We start from the raw sequence: 27,066 nt of genomic DNA on the forward strand, positions 1-27,066 counted from the left end.
CCAAATACAGCACACCAGAAACTCTGATACCGTCACTGATATTTTCATAATCATCTCCCATTCGTACTTCTGATACTACTCTGAAAAAAAAACGATAAGCAAGCGTCTTGTATTGAATAAAACTCTGATTTCATAATGTAGACAATGGCTTTGCTTATGTAAAAAAGCCTTACAGAAACAAACTCCAATATATAAAACTGCTTAAGAAAACATAACAACTAACAGACTCTTAGCACTAAGATTAAATACTCCCACTACCATATAAGAGTCGGGCTTTTAACAATTGCCACCTAAGAAGACTCGACAAACCAAAAAAAGTTCAAGGAGTTCAATTTTCAACAAGTAAGCCACCAAATCTTTTGGTAAAATGGTAAAATTAACAACACTTGTTCAATATTTCTTGAGAAATGAGGTCTTATCTGTCACAACATTAAATAGAAGATCTTATGCTATGCTGGTGGGATATTGGTGATATTAAGTACGATAGCACAATATATCCCTAACTAGGTTTTATCCCGTGGTACACTATGGGTCTATTATCGTTTATTAAACGCAAATTAGATATATCCTAATATGTATTTATCTTGAATTAGTTTCTATTTTATAGGGATGTAATTAAGAGGATATGATTACATAATTTGGGTTATCAATTCTTTTTGTCAAACTCAATCCTAAAAATTCGACATGCAAATTAGATCTTTCCTAAGATACAATGTGCATTAATTGACATTAATTGGATGTAAATAAGTATGCTATGGATTAAAAACCGGCCCAAAATATTCGGCAATCTTAAGGAGGATCCAGATAATTGAATTGGTTATAATTTTAGTTAAAAATCCAACCCAAAGTTGGCAAAAAGTGATGACACCCTATTGTACTCCAAAAATGTATTCTGAGCTCTATATGTGGATATCTTGTTTGGTTACAAATATCTTAAGACAATTTTTAATATATATCCGTTTATAAAAATTCAAATCACATTATATGCTGAAAAAAATCTAAAATTTTATTAACTTTATGTATTAAATAGTAATTAAAATAATTAAATATAAGATTAAATAAAAATAAAAGAAGAATTATATTTTAATCTAACATATTGATTTAAATTAGATAAATATATTTTAGGAAATTAATATTATCAAATAAGGAAATGATTGTGTTTGGTTGTAAAAATTGTGTAGATGTTAGTTGAGACTTGTTTGGATACAAAGAGTTTATAATTTTACAAAAGATATAGAGTTTATAACTTTACAAAAGATATAGCCTGTAAAATTCAAATTCTAGTATATATTGGTTTGAACTTAGCTTTTTTCATGGCCAAAATCCCAATATAATCATAGAGCCCAAATTTGAGTACAACTTACAAACTGCTTACAGAGATACAAAGATCAAAGAGCATCTTTCTAAAATTTAAGAGAATCATTTGCCTTTTGTTGAATTCAAAATCAATCTTATAAGCCTTTGGACAGACCCTCACATATAATTTTAGTTAGGAACTCGACTTTGTATACAGTTTTTGTATTTTTGTATTATCAAATCGTATGCTTTATAAAAACGGTCTTTAAAATATTGTAAAACACAAATAAATTATTTTCCTTTTGCAAATTCCACAAGAGTTTATTACAACTTTCCTTTTGCATTATTCCATAAAGACGATAACTTAAATAAATCCCCTAATTTATTAGAATGCCACATCGCATTATTAGGCCTTTCCTTTATTCAAACACCAATCCAACTGAGACTACCAAACAAGAGAAGGGAACACAACAGTTTCAATTAGCTTACTCGAAGCCAAGTTGAGTGTAGCCTCTGTAGTCTGGTTCTTTTCAACCACAAGCTTCTTCAACCATTGTGACGAGTTCATCACAAAAGCCTCCACATCACCAGGCCCCATCAACCGACAACCTACGATGTCTAAAGTCTTCAACTTCACACAGTGTTTGTTCAAAGCAACCAACACCGCATCTGTCAAATGCTTACAATCTCTCAGATTCAACTCAACCAAACCATTGCAAGAAGCCAGCATCGAAACAACTTCTTTGTCGAACAACCACTCGTTCCGAGTCAGATCTAGTTTCCTCAACCTTCTCAAATGCTGTCCTAACGTCGCCAACAAACCACGCTCTCGTTCAATCGCGTTGCAGCTAAGCAATGAAAGCTCTTCAAGACTCGAACTAAAGCTTAGAGCCAACATCTTTAGACTCAAACCAGACACAAAAGTGCCGCTTGTAAGCCTGATACTAGACAGAGACTTGAAATTGGTAGCGAGAGAGACAAGATGATCATCGGTCAAATCCATAGGTAGACGCAAATCGAGTCTTTCCAAAGTATCAAAACATGTAGCATTGTTCATGAAGTGAACCAACCCATCTTTGCTTCCACCATCATGTATCAACAGAGACTTCAAAGACTCACAAAACTCTGTAACTTTCAGCAAGACCACATCAACCACACTCCTACACGTTATTAACTCAATCTCTTCCACGTTCATCAAACACAGCCCTAAAAACTCTGTTTCTCCAATGCTTCCGCAACGTTTCAGTTTCAGTTTCTTTAACTTTCTGCAACTCTTCCATAACCAGTTAACTCCATCATCATCAGATTGGATTCCGGATAAAGAAACCGATTCCAAACCCAATTCTACAACTTCCGGGTTAGTATTAGACCCGGAAGATGAAGGATCTCTTGTGTGAACATCGATTGATAACTCCTTGAGAGATGAAAACAGAGCAATCCAGGTGAAATCTGAGTTCTGTTGTTTCCAAAGTTTGATGGATAGAGAAGTGAGAGATAAAGAAGTAGAGAGAGGAAGCAAAGATGATGAAGAGATCGGACCGAACAAGAAACTGAAATCTCTGAGGTTGAAGCAGCAAGAAGATATGATTGAGATGAGCTCATCGTTGAAACTCGTGTGATACTCATTATAAGAACAAATTGGGTTAGTGATTGTGGTTTTGATGGTGACAGGGAAGCAGAGAGAGAGGGAAGAGAGAGAAGGACGGTTACGGAGGATAGAGGGCAAAAGGGTAATCACAGAACCGTCGTGAGGACTGAATTGTAAAGACATGGAAGTCTTTGTTGCTCTGTAAAGACGGAGCCATCGCTTTGAGACAAGAGGAACCGATTCGAAAGAAGGTAACGATGAGAAAGAGGAAGAAGACGATGGCAGTCTTGTAAATATCTCGCCGAGAATCTCATCGAATAAAACTTCATCCATTTTTTGGGAGAAATCGGAATCGAAAGAAGAAGATGATGAGACTTTTCTTCTTCTTCTTCTTCTTCGTGGCTCTGGTTCTTGACACTTGTGTTGTTGTTTGATTCTTGAGTCACGCAAGAGACGGCAAAAAGAAAAAAGAATTTGATAAGTTGAGTTGTGTTTGTCGTATGAAAAATTCTTACATTTAATAGCATTAAATTTGTAATATATTTATAATCACATTTATATTTTTAACCAAAAAAAAAGATTTATAATAACGTAAAGTCTTCAATCTAGCATTTAGTTAGGTTTTTTTTTCTTTAACGTTAGCATATTTAATTATCCAATCAGAATTATCAGATAAAGTAGTTTTTCTTTTATTTCTTTTTGTTGACATTGTAAAGAATCAAATATTATAATTTATCCAAATAAATAACTAAAGAAAAAGGGAATCTATGGGTCTTAAATCAACTGAGGGAGAAGAACCAACCTTTCACTTAAGTCAAAAATATGTTTATTACTTTGTGAAATTAATAATTTATTTTCTTCAGTTTTAATAATTAGGTGAAATATAAGGAGTTAGGTGCTTTTTTGTTTTAAGGGTTGAGTTGTCGTTAAAGATAAAATGGAAATGTCGTTAAAGAAAAGATAAAGCTACCTTTCTTACTTAAATACGAGGACAAGTGCGTGAATTAAGTAATTTTACGTGTGTTTGTGTGTAAGTAAACAATTTTGTTGTCAATTTCTATAAGTAAAGAAAATGGCTCAATACTTCTTTAATGTGTTTAATTTAAAACCTCGCAAATTTTGTTTGATAAAATAAATACGAAAAAACTTCCTCAAACAAAAACTTGGTGACATAATCACCAAATAAAATATAAAATATTTAAAACGCTTTATGTCAAGTTCGTGTATTATAACTTATTTTCAATTAAAAAATGTTACTTTTGTGTTTGTTATTTTATTATTTGCTATATCGGTCTTTTTAGAGCCGGTCTGACATATTTAAGTTCCTAGACAAAAAAAAAATGCCATTCTATTTTTTATATACAAATAAAATAAAATTTTATGTTACAAAATCATTTAAAAATCCCATATACATATACCGTTTGTAAAAACTACAATCATACTAAGTTATCTTTGGAAACCAAAATATCACTATTAAATTTATGAACAATAGACAATATATAACTTTATATTGATAAATATTTTGGTTAACTTAAAGTCCACAAACATGGTAAAAAAATCCAATAAAAATTACTCATAATAAAATGTCCTCTGATATTTTTCTTTTTAGGTAAAAAACCAGAATTTTTTAAAATATGTTCCTAAAAATTAGATGTCCTAAGTCATCGCTTGGGTAGTTTGTGCTGTGCATTGGGACTGAGTCTTTAGGAAATCCAAGGATACTTAGATCGTTATTGTAGCTTGTCTCAACGTTCGTATCATATTTTTTTAGGATAATGATTTCTCCGTCTTGTTCTTCTTGGATTATAGTGATCCTGAACGTGACAAGTATATCCAACTCAGGCTGTGCACGAACATGTTCTTGCCACCAGGTAACATCATGGAATAATATGAGCCACTTGTATAGTAATTTGTAATGCGCCTTTCGTCTAGTCAGTATGCATTTCGCCAAGTACTAGAGTAGTTGACTTTTGTGGATGAGGACTGCAATAGTGTAACGATTTGTCATGTACCAAAGTAGGAGGTATGCTTCTATAGGAAACCGGCCATAATGAGCAGGGTTTATATGGATGGTGGTAAGGAAGGGATAGGCCGGGTGGTAAGGGAGGCCAAGAAATGGACCCTGATCAAGACCATACCGGTGTATATAAAGCTTTAGGAAACCATGTAGTGTCTCAATCCCTCTGTAGATCAATACATTGTCGAGTAACGATTCTCTTATTCCATGCGGCATATCGGCAATCTTTTTTCGCAGGTTATTTTCTGTTGGATTGTCTGGACTGAGGGTGTATATCATGGGTACTATTGTCGAGATTTGACGCTGAGTTCTTGAAAGAAAATCTGGGAGGAAGTTGTCTTTTCCTTTGATGTGTTTAACATCGAATTTCCACTGGGAAAACCAACTTGCCCACCTGAGTAACTGAGCTTGTGGTAGTACCTTCTGCTTGAACTGAATCATTTTTGGAAAGGAGGACATGTCCATTTCGATGAGGAAATGTTGGCCCACCAAATGAAACTCAAATTTTTCTATTCCTCTTTTGACAGCAAGTATCTCCTTGTAAGTAGAATGATAATGTTTTTCACTATCTTTGAAGACTCCACTTTTATAGCCACATATCTGTCTTTTACCTTTCTCGTCTTCTTCTAAGAGTATTGCTCCCCAATAGCAATCACTTGCGTCCGTCTGCAGAATTCTTTTTCCTTTTGCTGGGATTTTTAGTGCTGGTAAGGTTGTGGAAATTTTCTTCAATTCTTTTACTGCTTCTGTGCATTTCTGGCTCCAAGGAGGGGCATCTTTCTTGAGTTGAGCAGAGAGAACCGATCTGTGTTTTGCAAGACCATGAATGAAATCCGACATATAATTGACAATCCCCAGAAACTGTTGGACTTGCTTGAAAGATAGTCGTTCATCTGGAAACTCATTGAGTTGGGTGGCAATGTGAGGTTGGAGGTAGTATTCTCCCTTGGATATGTGCATTCCCAGAAAATCAATCTCCGTTTCTCCGATCACCATTTTCTTTTCTGATAGCATAATACCGTATTTTTGTACGATACTGTGGAACTTTGCCAATAATGAAGTGTGGGAATCTATGTCTGGCGAGAATAGCAGAATATCGTCGATATACACCAGCGCTTTTGGGAGGATAGGCTCGAATATCTTGATCATAGCTTTTTGGAATAATGAAGGAGCTACCTTTAGTCCAAAAGGCATGACTTTCCAGTGGTAATGACGATCTGGTACACAAAATCCCGTCTTTGATCTGTCCTCTGGTTTGATTCCAAGCTGCCAAAATCCTGCTTTTAAGTCAAATTTGGAGAAGATTTGTGCTTGCGGGAGTTTTTGGAATAACACTTCTCTCTTTGGCAAAGGAAACTTGTCATCGGTAAGGAAATGGTTGAGTGGTTGATAGTTGATGACCAATCTAGGTTTTCCTCGCACCTGTTCAGCCCGTTTGTTGACGTAGAATGCTTCGCATGCCCAAGGTGAAGTGGTCTTCTCAATGAGATCTTCTTTTTGGAGTTGGTCAATCTCTTTAAGTGCAAGATTGTAGTGATCTGGGTTCATTCCTGGGTGACTTGCTTTAGTTGGGTTGATATCTTCATTCTTCTTGAAAGGTAAGGATATGAAGAAATCTGGATTCTTCCATAAAGGAGATGAGCACTTTACGAGAAACTCCGAATGAGAGGTGGCGCAAGATGTCTTTGCTATTTCTTCTTTTATGGGATTAAGCATCTCCATAGGGTATAGATGAGACACCGTTGTCCAAGGTAGCAGCTGATTTTTGTGCTTGAGACCTTTTGGGTGCCACGAAACTCTCCGAAGACTATGGAGGATATCAAATCCAAGTATAAAGTCCTTTCCAGGGAGTTCAGAACCAAATACTTTGGATTTAATCATGTATCCGGGGAAAAGTTGGATGTATATTGGCTTGCTGATAAGAGAGATATGAAATATCTGGCCGTTGGCTGCTTTGAAAGCGACTGAACATGAATTCCAATGTGAAGCTGGGAGGAGGTCTGGTTTGATGATGGATGAAGCAGCTCCAGTGTCAAAATAGGCAATGACCGGTATTGGTTTATCATACTTGTTTGGAAAGATGTAGATCTTGGCATTTGGAGATGGTTGGGTTAGATACACCAATTCTTCTTGATGTGATTGCTCTACTTTGCAGAAATCGAATGTGTAGAGGTCAAACAACATGAACTGGTCGTCTCTATCGTTTTCATCTCCAGTATCCTCTTCTGAAGATTCATCTTCAAACTCCATACCCATTGCAAGAACTGTATCATCAGTTGGTTCATCATCAAGGGAAAAGATGGATTGAATATCCGAGTCATCAATATCTTCAACTTGTGCCAAGTAGCCAAGGAGGTTCTCTCTCTTCTTCTTGTTAGGACACTGTTTCGCATAATGTCCCTTCTTCTTGCAGATGTAACATCTGTCTGATTTTTTGAAACCTCTTTGAGTTTTCTTCCTGAAGAATTTCCATTTCTTTCTAGAAGATAACTTTGGATATTTCTTCTGCCACTTGCTTCTATAGCTTTTTTCTTTTCCATGACTTGTAGAACAATGGCATTTCTTTTCTCTGCATTTGATACTGAGTTCCGGCCGATCACATGCTTTTCCTAGAAGTTTTCCTTGTTCCTGAAGCTGTTTGAAAAACTTCTGGTGGTTGCATAGCTTTTCAAGGGCTGGCAGAGAAATTTGATATATTTCTCCGAGTGAAGTTTGATTGAGAGGCATATTCTTGAGAGACAATACCCTTGACGTTTCATTTCCAAGTGGTTCTGGAAGTGAATTCAGGTACACCTGTTTGAGGTTGACATCATCTATTCTATTTAGGGCATAGAATCTCTTTGACATCCGCTCATAATGTCTTTCAAGATCCTTCCTCTTGAAGGAACATCATCTCATGCTAAGATATTCTTCTCTTGCTTGGATAGTATAGTGATCCCATGTGCCGAGAAATTCATTATGAATGTGTCCCACCAAAGCATCGATTGTTGGAGATTGTCGGATTTGTAATTGTCGATATTGACCTAGGCTTATCTACCATTGCCTGAGACGTCCTTGGAATTTAGCCACCAGTTTATCAATCGATGTAGGTAAAGTGGCTCCTGGGTTAAGTTGTTGTTCTGTTAGCCATGCATGCATCTCATATACTTTGTCACGCCATTTTGAAGGGGGAACATCATCAAAAGAGAAAACCTTATGTGGTTCTGTACTAAACCGCGGGTTTCCTTCTGTCTGATCTCGTCCAGTTTCTTGGGTTTCTTTATATACGTTTCCACCTTCACTCTCTATGTCTTCTTCAACCACAGTAGGTGAAGCCATCATAAAATGTGGGATCATGGCCTCATCATTCTCATCTTTTAATGTTGTTGGTACCTTATTCATCATACTTCCTTGAGAAAGTCTTTTTTCTTGTTTTGCGACCTTCTCGAGAAAAACAGTGATTGGATTAGCGTGCTCCACCATGAATTGCATTTTGCTGGCTTCGGGTTGGTCCTGAGATTTTGATGTCTCGGTAATCGGTTTGGGTGGTTCAAGTATGGCTTCCTTCCCTAGTCTTTTTTCTGTTGGTTTTTTCTTTTTGGTAGACTGTTGTTCATAGAGAACTTTTGTTGGTAAGAAGGAGGATGCTCCAAAAATACTTGGGTCTTGGGAAAAAGATAAAGGTTGTGTTTGGGCTGTGTAAGGTGGTGTGTAGATGGGATATGGTGTAAAAAGGTCATATGGAGTTGGTGGTTGAGTTTTGGGTTGGTTTTGTAAGGAGTGTAATTGAGCTTTAAGGGACTTTAGCTCCGACTCTTTTTGGAACATGAGGGGAGAGTTCATGGAGACAGTAGTTGCAAGGTGGAGAAGTTCTTGGTGGAGAGAGATTATCTTTTTGGTGAGTTCTTTAATGGAAAGGTCCATGATGGTTACCTTTTTGTCAATCTGGCTTAATAGATGGTTTTGGGTTAAGGTGTTCTCCGACTGCCAGTTTAACGTTGCTTCTGCGGCACTGATCTGCTTTACTGAACCATCTGGATTCTTAACATTTGGATTCCGGATTTTCCATGAGTGCTTTATATTGCTTTCTTCAAACTCCTTGGATGGAAATGGTGAATCCTGCTGGGATGGGGGTCCGAACATGTAACTTAGTTGTACCTCTTCTTTTTCAGGTGTTGTGGGAGTTGAGCCACCTGAATACAATACATAGTATTCAAAATTCTTGCCACTTGGTTCTCCGAGAAGGCCAACTTGTGGATCTCCAGACTCAAATCGTTCTTTGAGAATTTGTTGTGAAGTTTTCTTTTTTCTCCTACACCTTGGGGTGTCATCATCATCAGAACTATTCATCTGACAGTGTTGGCAATCGCAAACATCAAAGAATTTGTGGCCTGTTTCATCTTGGAAAGAGTAAATGGGATCTCCCAACGAATCAAAGGATGAGATCGGAACACCATCTAAACGTGGATTGATCTCCAAGGTTTGAGTGTCTTCAAAAGGAGTAATTGTATTGATTTCTGTGCAGAAAGTCGTTGGTCTTGACTTTTCTTCTTGTTGCTTGAAGGCAATCTCTACAGCTCCATCTTTTCTCCTATGAATAGAAGAGTCCACCGATTGTATTGGGGTACTCCGGTCATGGAGTTTTTCGTAATTGGTAACCCATGATTCTGGAAGTAACTTGACAAGCTCATCTCTAGGAATCTGTCTAGGAATATGGATGCACGACGGGCTATGCTGTGACTCCAATTGTATGAGTAGTGCATCTTCAGTGTCTCTTGGGAGACTTAAGTCCATTGCATGATTTTGGACTCTGTACGCCATTTGATGGTGAAGTGTTGCCGCATATGTGTTTCCAATCTGTGGAGCGCCTGTGATTTGCAGCTGGATTTGCATGTTCTGATATATTTGAGGGTCTTCCAATGCCACGTTGAAATTTGGGAAGAGGGTGACGAAAACAGTGCCAGCGTTTAGTGTTGTCTGGATAGTTGCAATACAAGCATGCTGATATTCCTTGTATCGGGTGTCAAGGAGAGCTACCCGTGCTACAACTGGTAAGCCTTTTCTGCCATGGAGTGTTAGCGCCAAACGTATTGCTCCATAGTGAAGATGAGTATATCCTTGAGTTCGCCAATGATGTATCATGCCTTCATTGATTCTGAGGGGAATCATCTGTTCTGTTTCTGTCGCCGGGATAAGGTGTTGTTCCAACGGAGAGGCTAGAACAAGCTCCTTTGCATTATGTTTGTTAGGGACAAACACCTGGCGAATGACTTTTGGAAAAGTGGAATTTGGTTTGGTGAAAGCTTTGTAAGGATTAAGTAATGGGAGTTGGGTAATAGGAACTTTGCTATCATCACTCACATACTCTACTTCATATAAGTAATCAATCTTTTTAGAAGTTGATCGTCAAAAAGAAGGGGTTTTAGACAAAGAAGATGAACTTTCCATAATATAAGATAGGACCAGAAACCAAGACAAAATACTATAACTCTCTTCTAACCATTGAAGTAATAACAGTCCATAAGTTGTCTCCCTGTTTTATTTTACCTACTACGAATATAGAGAAATCAATCAAGAGGTGCTTAGCTACGCAAACCGAGGCAAAACTATTGCAACATTAAAAGCCTCAAGGTACTTCGAGCATTACAACCTCATAGAAATTTTTCTCCATACCGTTTTTTCTTAGCATAGTTAGATTTCTGATGTGGAGGATCCATTAATATGGCAACCACAGAGCATACTTTCATACTAGCATGGTAGAAGACAACGTTATGGCGTATTACCTTTCTGGAAGAGAAGAGCTAGAGTTTAGACTGCCATGGATGAGATGTTGTTCCTTCAAGAGGAAGGATCTTGAAAGACATTATGAGCGGATGTCAAAGAGATTCTATGCCCTAAATGGAATAGATGATGTCAACCTCAAACAGGCGTACCTGAATTCACTTCCAGAACCACTTGGAAATGAAACGTCAAGGGTATTGTCTCCCAAGAATATGCCTCTCAATCAAGCTTCACTCGGAGAAATATATCAAATTTCTCTGGCAGCCCTTGAAAAGCTATGCAACCACCAGAAGTTTTTCAAACAGCTTCAGGAACAAGGAAAACTTCTAGGAAAAGCATGTGATCGGCCGAAACTCAGTATCAAATGCAGAGAAAAGAAATGCCATTGTTCTACAAGTCATGGAAAAGAAAAAAGCTATAGAAGCAAGTGGCAGAAGAAATATCCAAAGTTATCTTCTAGAAAGAAATGGAAATTCTTCAGGAAGAAAACTCAAAGAGGTTTCAAAAAATCAGACAGATGTTACATCTGCAAGAAGAAGGGACATTATGCGAAACAATGTCCTAACAAGAAGAAGAGAGACAACCTCCTTGGCTACTTGGCACAAGTTGAAGATATTGACGACTCGGATATTGAATCCATCTTTTCCCTTGATGATGAACCAACTGATGATACAGTTCTTGCAATGGGTATGGAGTTTGAAGATGAATCTTCAGAAGAGGATACTGGAGATGAAAACGATAGAGACGACCAGTTCATGTTGTTTGACCTCTACACATTCGATTTCTGCAAAGTAGAGCAATCACATCAAGAAGAATTGGTGTATCTAACCCAACCATCTCCAAATGCCAAGATCTACATCTTCCCAAACAAGTATGATAAACCAATACCGGTCATTGCCTATTTTGACACTGGAGCTGCTTCATCCATCATCAAACCAGACCTCCTCCCAGCTTCACATTGGAATTCATGTTCAGTCGCTTTCAAAGCAGCCAACGGCCAGATATTTCATATCTCTCTTATCAGCAAGCCAATATACATCCAACTTTTCCCCGGATACATGATTAAATCCAAAGTATTTGGTTCTGAACTCCCTGGAAAGGACTTTATACTTGGATTTGATATCCTCCATAGTCTTCGGAGAGTTTCGTGGCACCCAAAAGGTCTCAAGCACAAAAATCAGCTGCTACCTTGGACAACGGTGTCTCATCTATACCCTATGGAGATGCTTAATCCCATAAAAGAAAAAATAGCAAAGACATCTTGCGCCACCTCTCATTCGGAGTTTCTCGTAAAGTGCTCATCTCCTTTATGGAAGAATCCAGATTTCTTCATATCCTTACCTTTCAAGAAGAATGAAGATATCAACCCAACTAAAGCAAGTCACCCAGGAATGAACCCAGATCACTACAATCTTGCACTTAAAGAGATTGACCAACTCCAAAAAGAAGATCTCATTGAGAAGACCACTTCACCTTGGGCATGCGAAGCATTCTACGTCAACAAACGGGCTGAACAGGTGCGAGGAAAACCTAGATTGGTCATCAACTATCAACCACTCAACCATTTCCTTACCGATGACAAGTTTCCTTTGCCAAAGAGAGAAGTGTTATTCCAAAAACTCCCGCAAGCACAAATCTTCTCCAAATTTGACTTAAAAGCAGGATTTTGGCAGCTTGGAATCAAACCAGAGGACAGATCAAAGACGGGATTTTGTGTACCAGATCGTCATTACCACTGGAAAGTCATGCCTTTTGGACTAAAGGTAGCTCCTTCATTATTCCAAAAAGCTATGATCAAGATATTCGAGCCTATCCTCCCAAAAGCGCTGGTGTATATCGACGATATTCTGCTATTCTCGCCAGACATAGATTCCCACACTTCATTATTGGCAAAGTTCCACAGTATCGTACAAAAATACGGTATTATGCTATCAGAAAAGAAAATGGTGATCGGAGAAACGGAGATTGATTTTCTGAGAATGCACATATCCAAGGGAGAATACTACCTCCAACCTCACATTGCCACCCAACTCAATGAGTTTCCAGATGAACGACTATCTTTCAAGCAAGTCCAACAGTTTCTGGGGATTGTCAATTATATGTCGGATTTCATTCATGGTCTTGCAAAACACAGATCGGTTCTCTCTGCTCAACTCAAGAAAGATGCCCCTCCTTGGAGCCAGAAATGCACAGAAGCAGTAAAAGAATTGAAGAAAATTTCCACAACCTTACCAGCACTAAAAATCCCAGCAAAAGGAAAAAGAATTCTGCAGACGGACGCAAGTGATTGCTATTGGGGAGCAATACTCTTAGAAGAAGACGAGAAAGGTAAAAGACAGATATGTGGCTATAAAAGTGGAGTCTTCAAAGATAGTGAAAAACATTATCATTCTACTTACAAGGAGATACTTGCTGTCAAAAGAGGAATAGAAAAATTTGAGTTTCATTTGGTGGGCCAACATTTCCTCATCGAAATGGACATGTCCTCCTTTCCAAAAATGATTCAGTTCAAGCAGAAGGTACTACCACAAGCTCAGTTACTCAGGTGGGCAAGTTGGTTTTCCCAGTGGAAATTCGATGTTAAACACATCAAAGGAAAAGACAACTTCCTCCCAGATTTTCTTTCAAGAACTCAGCGTCAAATCTCGACAATAGTACCCATGATATACACCCTCAGTCCAGACAATCCAACAGAAGATAATCTGCGAAAAATGATTGCCGATATGCCGCATGGAATAAGGGAATCGTTACTCGACGATGTATTGATCTACAGAGGGATTGAGACACTGCATGGTTTTCTAAAGCTTTATATACACCGGTATGGTCTTGATCAGGGTCCATTTCTTGGCCTCCCTTACCACCCGGCCTATCCCTTCCTTACCACCATCCATATAAACCCTGCTCATTATAGCCGGTTTCCTATAGAAGCATACCTCCTACTCTGGTACATGGCAGATCTTTACACTATTGCGGTCCTCATCCATAAAAGTCAACTGCTCCAGTACTTGGCGAAATGCATATTGACCAGACGGAAGGCGCATTACAAATTATTATACAAATGGCTTACATTATTCCACGATGTTACCTGGTGGCAAGAACATGTTCTTGCACAGCCTGAGTTGGATATACTTGTCACGTTCAGGATTACTACAATCAAAGAAGAACAAGACGGAGTAATCATTATCCTAAAGAAATATGATGCGAACGTTGAGACAAGCTACAATAATGATGCTTTTGCCTCGGGGAATTTCCATCAACGTGCAAAGCAAATTGCATTATTGAATGGATTTAATGAATCTGAAGTTGACCCTAATCTTCTTTGTCCTCACACAGTTCACTGGCACAACAGACACGTCTACCCGCTAGGATTCGCTGAAGAAATACGACAAGTGCTTGCAGGCTTCCATGATCAATACGCGTGGCCACAATCAAATCCAGATCATCCAGTCTACAGAGTTGAAGGGAAAAAGTACAAGATAAAACGATACATTCCAGGCCAAAAGATCTACATCACAGAAGTCGCCTCAGACAGTGAAGAAGACGACAACGGATAAGATAGACGTCGCCTCTCTTTTGGAGATAGGGGGAATAAATAATAAGTGAGTAATATATGATAGTGAAATATATGGTTGTGAGATAGTTGAATAAATGGAAGGTTGTAAAATAAAGTAGAGAGTTGAATAAATGGAGGGTTGTAAAATAAAGCTTAGGGAATATTACTATGAATGATAGTCTAGAAATCATCACAAATGGTGATATCATTTTGAGGGATAAAAAACCAATTTTAACTTTAAATTAATCTATGAATAAAATCATTATTTGAAAACCTATTTCGAAACCAAAATGCTACACCATTTTTAACCTTTATGTCAATTTTTTCATTTAAATGAGATTCTTGATAAATCATCTTATGAATTGATGAACTAGTTACTTTTATGTCTGTATGTACAGCTTCCACAAAAACTATGATTTTTGAGGTGGTGGCAATTGGCATTGCTCTAATTTGTATGAGCAACTCTTTTGATAGTTTCTTTTCTATGGGGATCAGCGTGGCTTGAAGATGAATAAAACAACCTTGAACAAAGAAAATATATCAACAACATGGGAAAGACCACTTAAGAGTTTTTTTTTTTTTTTACAACTATAAGGAATTAGGTTAAACGAGTCAGTTTAAGAGGTATACTTAAGATGAATATTTGTGAAAATGGTTTATAAATGTCTTGTGTATTATTCCTGATCATATACAAATCTGTGACCTCTTAATTTTCTAGGAAATTACCATTCACAATAGTCATTTATAAAATAATGATGTTTATGTTGTTTTACAAAATTTTAAAGATAGTTGTGTATTTTTAACCAAATAATTATATGGTCATTGCTATTAAATAATAGTAATACAGATATAACAATCATTTTTACTTTCTTGGCAATGTTGCTACAAAAATGATGATGGCCAGATAGATTCCTAAGAAGAAAATATAATTGACAAGTGGCAAGAATCCAAATCTATTAGGAAAATATGAAGGGAATTGAGATTTGTTATGCGATATATGAATCCTAATCTAGATAAGAAAAAATTAGGCTTTTGCTAAAACTTAGTGCTTATAAAAGATATATATATTGAAGAGAGACATACACAACAAAACTATGATCAAGTAAATTAACTTCTAATTGTACTACTACTAGAGTACTAGTTATATTATAAGTTATCTGGTACACCTTAAAATTTCCTCTTTTAAGTCTTATGCTACTTAATTACAAATTGTATTAAACAAAAGTCTTATGCTGAATTTAAAAAAGCGTGAGAGTCTAGGGACCAAGCTTGTTTTAAAGACTCCAAAAAACAACCCAAAAGCTGTTCATATTTCTCTCTCCCGAGCACCTGAGAAAATCTAAATCTATCATCGGAGCGTGAACAACACTCTCCTCTTTGGCAAAATCCAGAACAATGCTAAAACGACACCGAATCTTCCCTCACCACCAATAGAATTCTGCCACGTCACCTTCTTCTTTCCCACAGTTTTCTTCCCCTTTTCCCATAAACCCCTCTAAAATCCCTTCTTTTAGGGTTTGTTTCAATCTCATCCATCTTCTTCAATCTCTCTCACTGATATTTTTACAATCACTGTTCATTCAATAAAGCTACAAGCTTCTTCGTCTTCAACTACTCTCTATTGTTTGCGTTGATGTAGCAGAAAAAAAAAGAAAAACAAAGAATGTTTCGTTTCTCGTTCTGCTTCTTCTTTCTCGTTCTGTTGCTATCGGCTGGAGAGATTTCATCGCAGTTGGGTTCTGGTCCGCACATTACCGATGTGAACATACTCTTACCTCCGAAGATGAAGAACCCAGTTGAGTACCGCCTTCAAGGAAGCGATGGCTGCTTCAAATGGTACCTTTACCCTAAAAAACCCCAACTCTCTTATCATGTTCAATGTAGCTCAGCTTAGATATTTGCTAAACTATGATTATAACGAGCTTGATTAGAGGAATGATTGCTTTTTCTTAACTGGGTTTTTGTATTAGAGCTTCGAAGTTCCTCAGAACATGATGATTATTAAAGGAATGCTTAATTTGTGATATTGTAATGCAATGTTTGCTGCTTAGTTTTTATATATAGATCTGCTAAGTGGGTGTTCTTTAGTGTTAGGAACTTAATTCAAGAGATACTAGCTAATTGTAGAGATACTGGATTTTAGATTTTCTCTGTACTATTAGTATGGAAGTTTTTTTTTTCTTTTCAAGTCTTAGCTGTACTGTTAGATTGTGTCTGCTGCGTTTATGAAAGCTCTCACGTATGATGAGATATAAGATATTAAGGTTCTGTTTCCTTGTGTATTGTTCAATTTAAATATCTGTGAATAAAGTGATTACAAATCTTGAGTTTGTTTGTTTTTGTTTTAAATTTTTGCAGGTCATGGGATCATCATGATATTCTGTCAGTTACACCTGAGTTTAATTCGAGTAGTCATTGTTCGACCAGCGCGCGTGTGAAATCGATTGCCTCGTATAGTGGTAGAAAGGAAACTGCAGTTTATGCCACTGATTTACAGACCGGGATGGTGATTCGCTGCAAAGTTTTTATTGACAACTTCTCGCGGATTCAAATTTTTCATAATTCTATCAAGCTTGATCTTGATGGACTTTCCATGCTTAGAGTCCGCGCTTTTGACAATGAAGGTTAGTGCTTTGGATGTATTAACTTTGTCGTTTCACAGCCTTTTCTTCGTTCCTGCTTGATATTTGGGTTTTAGTTTATCATTGACATTCTTAATCGTCTATAGCCTAACGGTTTGATATAATGTACTGTTTTTCTTCAGTTTTTGCTGTAATTTTTTTTGCTCTTCTGAAATCTATCTGTAGAAAACGAGTTCTCGTCACTGGTGGGTCTACAATTCATGTGGAAACTGATGCCTGAAAGTGGTGGAACAACGCATCACCTTGCTCATGTGCCTTTGAAGGAATCTCCGTTGACTGACTGTGGAGGACTGTGTGGCTACTTGGATATCCAGAAAAAGCTTGAAGATAGTGTATGTATATCTATTGATTGTGAATTACTGAATTGAAAAATTTGATGGATGAGAGATCTAATGTGACATGGTAACTGCAGGGTGTATTTGCTGATTTGTTTGTCGTGAAGGGAACCAAAATTGGACATGAGAAGGTTTCAGTTCATCTGCTTGAGGCTCCTCTTACACATATAGCCGATGAAATAGTACTAACGGTAGCAGAGGCCATGTCTCTTGAGCCTCGTTCACCAGTCTTTGTCTTGATGGGAGCTTCTTTTGGTTACACGTTAAAGGTCATGCGTGGAAATGTTCCTCAAGGTTTGTCTGCATCTTGGAGATTAGTTGTTTAGCAATGTTTGGGTTATTCGATAACCTTGTGTGTTTAAAGCTGAGTTTCCTTGATACATATGTCAAATGAATACAATGTATAGAGCAGCCTTAGTACATTTATATCAAGCTGGCAGGATTGTTCTATGATGTTTCAGTGGTGTTGATTCATATTGTAATTACTTTTTAACTGTAGCTCGAGTGTGATATGTTATGTTGCTTTCCAGTCTCGGTCTTGATTGGTCTATTGTTTATTTTATTTGCAGCCGTGCATCTACCATCATCACATCATAGATGGTCTGCATTGAACTCTTCTGTTGCTCAAGTAGATTCTTTGTTAGGTCTGACTAAAGCATTAAGCTTGGGGGAAACAACAGTTGTTGTTGAGGATACCCGGGTTGCTGGTCACATTCAAGGATCATCTATTAATGTTGTCACTCCAGATACTCTTATCTTGTACATATCACCTTGGTCAATGTCAGAGGATCTTATTATAGAATCAAAATCTTTTCCATCATCCATGCATTGGTATGTGGTGTCTGGTCGTCAATATCTAATTCAAATGAAGATTTTCTCTGGAAGACCTGATGCACATGAAATCTATATAACTGAGGTATTGCTCTTTTCTTTTACCTTTTTAGCATGCCCACACGTAGTTTGCATCAGTTCTTTGTGTGACAATGTTACGTTGCTTCTGTATTTTCTAACAATAGGACGTGGTGCATAGTTTCTTTATCTTTAGGTTGTCAATCAATCGTCCATAAGCTTGTAAGGGTAACCACAATGTCTTTGGTCATGAGTCTCTTTATACTGAGCATGCGTTTTTTTCTTGGAGAGGAAAGTGCTAGTGGCTGGCTACACAGTATTCAAATCTTTAATACTGAAGAAAAGCCTGATGACGTGTCTTTTGTGGCTGTTTATTTTCTCACTGCTGTTCATTTGATTGCTTTGAAGTTTCTCTTTTCTTTGCTGAGTTGTCCAAATGATTTATCGTAGATAATATTGCAGGTATGTTCAACATAATAATTTTCTTTGTGTTGATTGCAGACGGATGACATAAAACTGTATGGAAACGATTCATATTATTGGAAAATTCTCTCACTGCCAGATGAACTTCCCTCTGAATATAGTCAGCGAAATTCTAGAATTTTGAACGCAATCTCACCAGGATTAGGAGAGATGACAGCTACATTGACTTACTTCAATGGGCATCAGGACTCAAAAGAGGTGAGAAAATTAGATATCTTTGGAACCCTTTTTGTCTCGTTTCATTTGTTGGCACTGCTGGTTCAATATTTTGGTCTTTAGCAGGTTCTCAAGGTTGTTCAAGAAATTATGGTTTGCGAAAAAGTGCAGTTCACATTAAACAGTGAAGATGACATACCTAAGATCCTACTCCCTTGGACCCCTGCTGTTTATCAGGAGATGGAGCTAATTGTGACAGGAGGTCAGTTTCCAATTTAAGGTTCTCATGACATTTTTTTTCCTGTTTGACAACCATGGTGACTTGATGATTATTCTCCTTAATATAGGTTGTGCAAAAGCATCGAGTGATTACAAGTGGTTCACTTCAGATATGAGCATTTTGTCTGTGTCAGCTTATGGAATTATCCAGGCAAAGAGGCCTGGAATAGCCACTGTAAAGGTGGTGTCGACTTTTGATTCACAAAATTTTGATGAGGTATGTTAACTTGTTTGCAAATAGATTTTTTTTTTTTTTTTTTTTTTTTTTTTTTTTAGATTCAAAGAGGCTGGATCATAAATAAATCCATATGCTCAAACTCTTTGTTACGGTGCTGATTATTTTATTCTTCATAGGTTATTGTTGAAGTTTCCATTCCATCCTCTATGGTTATGATGCAAAAGTTTCCAGTAGAGACAGTTGTTGGATCATACCTGCAAGCAGCTGTCACAATGAAGGCTTTGAATGGTTATAACCGGAACTATCATTTGTTACTTCTGCTGTTTATTTATCATATCTCTTTTTGCTGTGCTTTATTTTCTTTTAAATTGTTAACTTGGAGATCTTATATATCAGGTGCCTCGTTCTCTAAATGTGATGCTTTTAATTCATTGATAAAGTGGAAGACGGGGAGTGACTCTTTTGTTATTGTTAATGCAACATCTGAGATGATGATGTTGGACGAATTAAGAAGCATAGACTCCAGTCCTCCTTGTTCACGGGCCTATATATATACTTCGTCTCCTGGTCGCACAGTTCTACAAGCAACTCTGGCAAAAGAGTTTCATTATTTTGATAAGTCTTTAAGTGAATCAATAGATTTGAAAGCAACTTTGAGTATCGGATCTTATCTGCCACTTTCTGTCAGACAAGATAGTGATGGGAATCATCATGGTGGATACTGGTTTGATAAGGCACAAGAAGAAACTGAATTTGGTGTTAGTAAGCTATATCTTGTACCTGGGACATACGTTGATGTTATGCTTCTTGGGGGACCTGAAAGGTGGGATGGCAATGTTGAATTCACCGAGACTGTGAAGACACTGTATGAAGATGAGGAGGATCGTACAAGCAGAGTTAACGTCCATCATGAGTTTGACAGCCACGCTAATATGTATAAAATTTCATGCCAGAAGCTTGGCTCCTATGTAAGTTGCTGACATTCTATGTGATTATTTTATGGATATTTGTTGCAAATACTTATGATATCTAAAGTGAAAGATGACGCTGTCACCTCTTCCCTGCTTGAATTCATCCAGAAACTGGTCTTCTTGCGTGGGAATCTGGTGGGTATAGACCATCCTTTACCTGCAGTGGCAGAAGCTGTATTGTCTGTTCATTGCAGCTTACCATCCTCTGTTGTGCTCATTGTTGATGAACCTGGTATGTTCAATATTTCCTCTTCCATAGGTTGGATCTTTCAGAGTTGCTCTAGGATTTACCTCCACTGTTTAAGAATGCCATGATTAGCTCATGACTTGAGGTTATACATGTCATTTTACAGTTAACAAGCTTGATGTGATTAGAGCTGCTAGTCAAGCTGACAGGGCACCAGGAAGACTTCGTGTAACTCCTGTGACTGTGGCAAATGGGCAGATAATCCGTGTGGCTGCTGTTGGTATTAGCGAATCTGGAGAAGCTTTTTCAAACTCGTCAACTCTTTCTCTCAGGTGGGAACTGAGCAGTTGCAAAAATTTCGCGTACTGGGATGATGATTATAACTCAAAAATGACAAACTCTAGCTGGGAGAGATTTCTGGCTCTTCGCAATGAATCAGGATTGGTAAAGATATTAACCAATTCCCTCGTCTATTTCATTCTTCCGATGTTAAATTATATATCTTTGACCATATACTGTTTTGACAGTGCACTGTTCGAGCCACGGTTTCTGGTATTGATTATTCTGTTAAAAGCCAATACTCAACTCTGCTTCCACAAGGTTCGGAAAGTACTCTCACTGATGCTGTACGCTTACAGGTATGCATGTTGGAAGATTCGTTGTTATTCATTACTCCCACATTTTTTTATTATGTATTCCCGCAAAGGCTCCAATTAGTTTTTTTTCTATAGTTATCTGAATTAACTTGTTACTATCACAGATACGGCTGTAGTTGTTTCTTATTTCTGTAAATTGGTTGAATATGCAGTTGGTTTCCACACTAAGAGTCACACCAGAGTTCAACCTGGTATTCTTTAATCCTAATGCCAAGGTAAATCCTACTCATTAGCAAGCGTTTATTTTGGTGCATACATTGATACATTGGAAGCATTTGATGGTTTGAGTATATGCATTTCCCTGTATCTTTATTGGTCTCTGGTTATACAATTTTTGAGAGAACCAGAACTAGGTCTGTAGTACTAATTCAATAGTTTTCCAACCAAAGGTAAATTTGTCAATGACTGGAGGGAGCTGTTTGTGGGAAGCAGTTGTGAATAATTCTCGTGTAGCAGAAGTTATACGGCTCCCATCTGGGCTGCAATGCTCGCAAATGATGCTGTCTCCAAAAGGGTTAGGAACTACACTCGTGACAGTGTACGACATTGGGGTTTCCCCTCCACTTTCAGCTCTTGCGTTGGTAAGTGTGTGTTCTAAACATGATAAGCTAATTTTGGAGAATTGTGGGATTTTATTGATTTGTTAATGTATGTGGAAAATGACTATGACTTCTAACGGAGAATATTTTGGGGCCTGTTGTGTGGAGATCAGTGTCTGGATTTTCACTCTTGATTTTTATGAACCCTGAATCTTTCATGCAATTTTTATCATACAGATTAAAGTTGCAGATGTGGACTGGATAAAGATTGCATCTGCGGATCAGATAAGTATAATGGTATGTTTAGCAGGTCTATCACTTTCGTTAGTATTATGCTATTCCCTCCCCGTCTGTTTTTAGTTCTTTTTTGGTTCCACATTGCTTTTTGTGATATCTAGTATGGTATTCTCATGCTTAATTTGAATGCGGCAGGAAGGAAGTACACACTCCATTGATCTCTTGACTGGCATTGACGATGGGATGACCTTTGATTCTTCCCAGGTTTAAGACATAATATTTGTAGATAACTTGATTCACTGTTCTTGTTTTCCTTTCTCTAACATATTATGAAAATAAGCATTGTCTATCTAGCTACAACAATCTAATATACCTGAATTATATATATTATCAATAGAAAAAAAAATGATATTTTGTAATACGATGTCTCTTTATGACTTAATTTGTTTATTAGCTCTTCATACAAGTTATTGATTACTGAACTGTCAATAAGTGCAGTACCCACTTATGGACATTATGGTGCATATCGAGGATGATCTCGTGGAGCATGTCGTTGATGATGATTTACTTTCTGTTGGTGAACACGTGGCAACTTCCTCTTTTAAAGTTGCTGCTAGACGACTGGGAATAACAACCCTATATGTGGGTTTTCTTCTTGACTCTTTCCTTGCTGTTATGATTTTCTTCTAGAACTAGGATATTTAGGTACATCTGAAGCAAACTTTTTTAATAGGTCAGCGCAAGACAACAGTCAGGAGATAAAGTAGTAAGCCAAACTATTAAAGTCGAAGTTTATTCCCCACCAAGACTTCAACCAGAAGGAATATTTCTTGTTCCTGGTGCTTCGTACGCGGTATGATATATGGAATATTTAATCTTTTTCTTTTAATCTCTGAGATTTGGGTCACTGTGTAGCACATAACAATTTTTTTGTCTGATAAGCATTTTTTATTTTGGTACTTATAGCTCACTGTTGAAGGAGGCCCGACCATGAATGTTTCTGTTGACTACACCACTGTGGATAACGAAGTTGCAAAGATTGAAAAATCAGGACGCCTATACGCAACATCACCCGGCAACACGGTAGGGGCCAAAAGGCTTTGAGATCTACCTTTTTAAAAAAAAAATACTCAAATCCAATTAAGCAGAACAAAATTTGGCTGAAAATTCCAGCTATGCTCTATGGAAAGATATGGACTTGAAAGATATGAAATTTTGACCTTGTTTCTTTTGTGACCAGACAATCTATGCAACTATTTACGGGAGTGAAGGTACTGTAGTTTGTCGGGCAACAGGCAATGCTGAAGTAGGGATTCCTGCTGCTGCAATGCTGGTAGCTCAAAGTGACACTGTGGCCGTTGGACATGAAATGCCTATGTCCCCATCATTTCCTGAGGTTAGAATCATTAGCCAGAAATAACTCGCTGCTTAAGTTAATTCGTCTGGAGTTCTCACTTCCAAAATCTGATTCTTGGTATTATCAGGGAGACCTTTTGTCTTTCTATGAGCTCTGCAGAGCATACAAGTGGACTATTGAAGATGAGGAGGTCCAATTCAGTGTTCACCATTACAGTATAAATAGTAATTTATTTTTCCGACTCCCATGTTTATGACATAAAGCTCTGTTTTTTCTTGTTAAGGTGTTGATTTTCATTGAATCATCCATTAATGCGGAAGAGAATGCTGGTTTTGTCAATGTCGTCCAAGGAAGGTAACTTAAGATTATCGCATGTGCTCTTGCATTTTTATACACTATAGATTAATAAGATGCAAACCGTTGTTCAATTATGGTTATTATTTATTTTCAGGTAAGGATAATTATAAACTTTTCCCTATAGGGAAGTTGCTTTTCACTAGTCTAAAATATCCTTACAAGGCATCATCATGCTCAACATCATACAACTTTTTGAAGTTGGCTTAGCTAGTGCAATTAGCTTGCACGTAAAACATTGTTCGAACTAATATTTACTCAAGCTTAGAAGCCAAAGACACAGTTTGTTAGTTATAACTTGAGCTTAGTATTCCTGTATTTTGTTCAGCTAAGGTTTATGCAGATTAGTAAACTTTGACCGTCCATCTATACAACTCAACAAATTCTAAAGAGCAGCTTATCTTTTCTCTTACAGATCAGCTGGCAAAACCAGAGTCACAATTGCCTTCTCATGTGATTTCGTGTCTCCTGGCTTGTACTCTGAATCTAGAACGTATGAAGCGTCGATGATTTTATCTGTTGTGCCTGATCTCCCACTTTCTCTGGGGACGCCTATGACTTGGGTGCTTCCGCCTTTTTATACATCATCAAGTCTATTACCTTCATCTTTAGAGCCACAAAAGCATAGGGATGGTCAAAGTCACAGAGGCAATATTGTCTATTCCATATTGAAAGACTGTAGTTCTCGGGCTGATTTTGAACGAGACACCATATCAGTTAATGGCGGAAGTGTCAAAACAACAGATAGCAACAATGTTGCATGTATTCAAGCCAAAGACCGCACAAGTGGAAGGATTGAGATTGCTGCTTGTGTGAGGGTTGCAGAGGTATTATAAATGTGGAAGTGTTATAGTAGACAATGTTATAGTAGAGGATCGTTGTCTGCTCTAGTGCATAGCCACTCGATTCTATTATTCTATTTGCTTCATTTATCTTCTATTTGTCTACTGTGTTTGTAACATAGAATTCTGTCAGGTTGCTCAAATAAGAATGAAGAGTGAGGGGACCCCTTTCCACGTGATAGATCTAGCTGTTGGCGATGAACTTGAACTTCCAATAAATTACTTTGACAGTTTAGGTAACGCTCTCACAGTATTATGTGCATGCTTCATTTTTTTGTGTATTTGTTTTGTTTCCTTAATCTTTGATTTTGTTTTGAATAGGAATTCATTTTCTCGAAGCACATGGAGTTACTACATACAACGTCGAAACTAATCATCGTGATGTTGTATCTATTAAGACTGTCAATGACCAACCAAGTGCCTACATTAAGGTGTGTTGATCCTTATTTTCAATTAGACATGTTTTGCTTATATAACATACTTAGTTAAAAAGTTAAGATTTTTGACGTACAATCTATTTTCTGTATATAATGAAGGGATTAAAACATGGAAAAGCTCTCATTCGGGTTTCCATTGGCGGTAATATCAGGAAATCAGACTACGTTTTGGTAAGGACTAATATCATGAATCGAGTTACCTAGCTTTATAAATATTCTCTGTAAAAAATAACTTAGTGTCGTGTAGTTATGCGTCTGTTATGATTGTCGCAATTGGCTATATCACAGATGTTTTCTTTTGTCAGGTTTCAGTTGGGGCGCGTATCTGTCCTCAAAACCCGGTCATTCACACAGGAAATTTCTTAAATTTCAGCATAGCAGGTAAAATGTCAAATCAATTCTACATGATAAAGCCATTCGAATGCCCCATTATATTAAAAAATACAGATTTCTTAAAATCTAATACAATTGCAATGTGATTTAGGGGCAGATCATCAAATCTCTGGTCAATGGGTTACATCAAACAGAAGTGTCCTATCCGTCAATGTGGCATCTGGCCAAGCTAAAGGGATCAGCCAAGGCTCAGCTCACGGTAAATATTTTCATGCTTTTTCAATAAGATATATTATTTATCTTGCTGCTGATCGTTGTTGCGTATGCACAGTTACATTTGAAGGTCATGGTTTGAAATTGCAAACAAAAGTCACAGTGCTACTTGGAAACACAATATATGTTGACTCTCCAAAAGAAACACTGACAAATGTAGACGTCCCTGCTGAAGGGTATAACTTTCCAGTAAAATTCAGGTCTGTAATCTCTTAATGTTGCATTGTAAAAACATTTATAAATTAAACTAGTCACTGATGATGATATAACTGCAACAGGGAGAACAAGTTTGCCGTCCCTGAGGCCATGTTTAACTGCCAAGTAGACCCTCCGTTTATAGGGTATTGATGCTTATTTCAACTATACTTGCAGTAATTTATGTGTATATATATATATATATATATAAATGCTCGTTCTTGCTTTGACTCTTACTTATCTTGCATTGAAGATACGCAAAGCCACGGATGGATCTTGATACTGGCAACACTTATTGTCTTTTCTTCCCATACTCACCAGAGCATCTGGTTCACTCCATGACTATAGCAAAAGACATGAAACCTCATGTGTCCTTCTCCATTAGTGCTTCACTCAAAGAAGCTCATCATGTTTCGGGATCTGCATCTGCACTTCTTATTGGAGGGTTTTCTGTAACGGGGCCAAACAAGGTTATCATGTTTCTTACTTTCTTTGCATCTCCGAAAGTATCGTTAAGCAAAGCCTATATGTGCTTTACGTGAGTTTGACCTGGAAATATTTTGCAGCTGAATATAGATGCGAATTCAAACACGACCATCATTTCAATACTGGGGAACACCGGTAAATCCCGTATATCCATTGGTCGTTAGTTTTTTCTTCTTTCTCTCTTTTTTATATAAAGAAATGCAAATGATACGTAATATTACTCATTGCAGATGTTCAAATTCACTGGCGTAACAAAGGTTGGCTATCGATCAGCTTGATCAAAAGGGAAGATTTTGGTATCGCAGGGCATGCACTATACAAGGTAATTTATCACTTAAACCCTATCTATAAGTTCAGTAATCTAATCCACCCATACTAGTAAAAGATTAACAATTTAGTAAGCTATCGATATTCATTCACATTTTTCAGGTGGATGTGTTAAGATCAGAGCAATTCACAGATAGAATCCTCATCACTCTCCCTGCTACTGGTGAGCTACTTCTTATTACACTGGTTATAGATTAGGCTCTAGTTCTTCAACTTACCATGTGATGAAATATTTTCTACAGGCCAAAGTGTAGAAATCGATGTCTCCTATGACACGGGCGAGTCCCTCTCTAAAGATGGATACTCTATTTTGTTCAAGATACTATGGAGCGTTTTGGTGTTGACTGTATCAGCGATCATCATGTTGAAAGTGATAGATAGATCAGGTCCAACAGGAGCTACTAGAACTGCAACAAACGGTGGAGCTGCAGCACCGGGAACACCAGAAAGAAGAAGCGGTGTGGTTACTTACCACGAGGAATCTCCTAGAACACCATCACCTTTTATGGAGTATGTGAAGAGAACAGTGGATGAAACTCCTTATTACAAAAGAGAAGGAAGAAGAAGGTTCAATCCTCAAAACACTATGTAAAATCTAAGATGATGATGATTTTGTTGCTAGTTGGAAACTTTGTTCATTAGAGATTAGAACATCTTTTTGTTTGTAAACCACCAAACCCGAGGCCAGCAATGTTTATAGAATTTGTAAATTGAATTGTCATCAAAGGATCCGTAA

The 27,066-nt window shown here is 37.4% G+C and overlaps 2 protein-coding genes and 1 pseudogene across 5 annotated transcripts; 1 reads left to right on the top strand and 2 right to left on the bottom strand.

The window, feature by feature from the left end:
- Positions 1-1,567: 1,567 nt before the first annotated feature.
- Positions 1,568-3,431, bottom strand: LOC104724405 (uncharacterized). Its single transcript, XM_010442891.3, has one exon. The coding sequence runs from the start codon at positions 3,215-3,217 to the stop codon at positions 1,742-1,744; it is 1,476 nt and encodes a 491-aa protein (XP_010441193.2). The 5' UTR covers positions 3,218-3,431; the 3' UTR covers positions 1,568-1,741.
- A 4,503-nt stretch (positions 3,432-7,934) lies between these two features.
- Positions 7,935-9,894, bottom strand: LOC104724406 (uncharacterized; annotated as a pseudogene).
- Positions 9,895-15,464: 5,570 nt separating this feature from the next.
- On the top strand, positions 15,465-27,051 carry LOC104728404 (nuclear pore complex protein GP210). 4 transcript variants are annotated; one of them, XM_087473439.1, is made up of 36 exons: positions 15,465-16,050; positions 16,573-16,838; positions 17,022-17,188; positions 17,269-17,485; positions 17,761-18,107; positions 18,542-18,721; positions 18,806-18,941; positions 19,027-19,175; positions 19,313-19,424; positions 19,533-20,104; positions 20,216-20,339; positions 20,461-20,738; positions 20,822-20,932; positions 21,103-21,165; positions 21,340-21,531; positions 21,727-21,786; positions 21,922-21,990; positions 22,225-22,368; positions 22,460-22,579; positions 22,693-22,809; positions 22,967-23,122; positions 23,211-23,273; positions 23,367-23,437; positions 23,853-24,264; positions 24,413-24,515; positions 24,601-24,710; positions 24,816-24,887; positions 25,022-25,097; positions 25,201-25,308; positions 25,381-25,522; positions 25,601-25,663; positions 25,771-25,987; positions 26,084-26,138; positions 26,234-26,325; positions 26,433-26,493; positions 26,573-27,051. In XM_087473439.1, exons 1-36 carry the CDS (start codon positions 15,878-15,880, stop codon positions 26,920-26,922), a joined length of 5,748 nt encoding a protein of 1,915 aa, XP_087329565.1. In that variant the 5' UTR covers positions 15,465-15,877; the 3' UTR covers positions 26,923-27,051. The 4 variants fall into 4 exon arrangements, with proteins under 4 accessions (XP_087329565.1, XP_087329564.1, XP_087329566.1 ...); XM_087473438.1 differs by having other exon boundaries at positions 15,486-16,050; positions 18,803-18,941; XM_087473440.1 differs by having other exon boundaries at positions 15,486-16,050; positions 18,803-18,941; positions 25,207-25,308.
- The last annotated feature ends 15 nt before the right edge of the window (positions 27,052-27,066 follow it).

This window comes from Camelina sativa, chromosome 11 (genome assembly GCF_030686135.1).
Source record: "Camelina sativa cultivar CO46 ecotype springtype chromosome 11, ASM3068613v1".
NCBI classification, from domain to species: domain Eukaryota; kingdom Viridiplantae; phylum Streptophyta; class Magnoliopsida; order Brassicales; family Brassicaceae; genus Camelina; species Camelina sativa.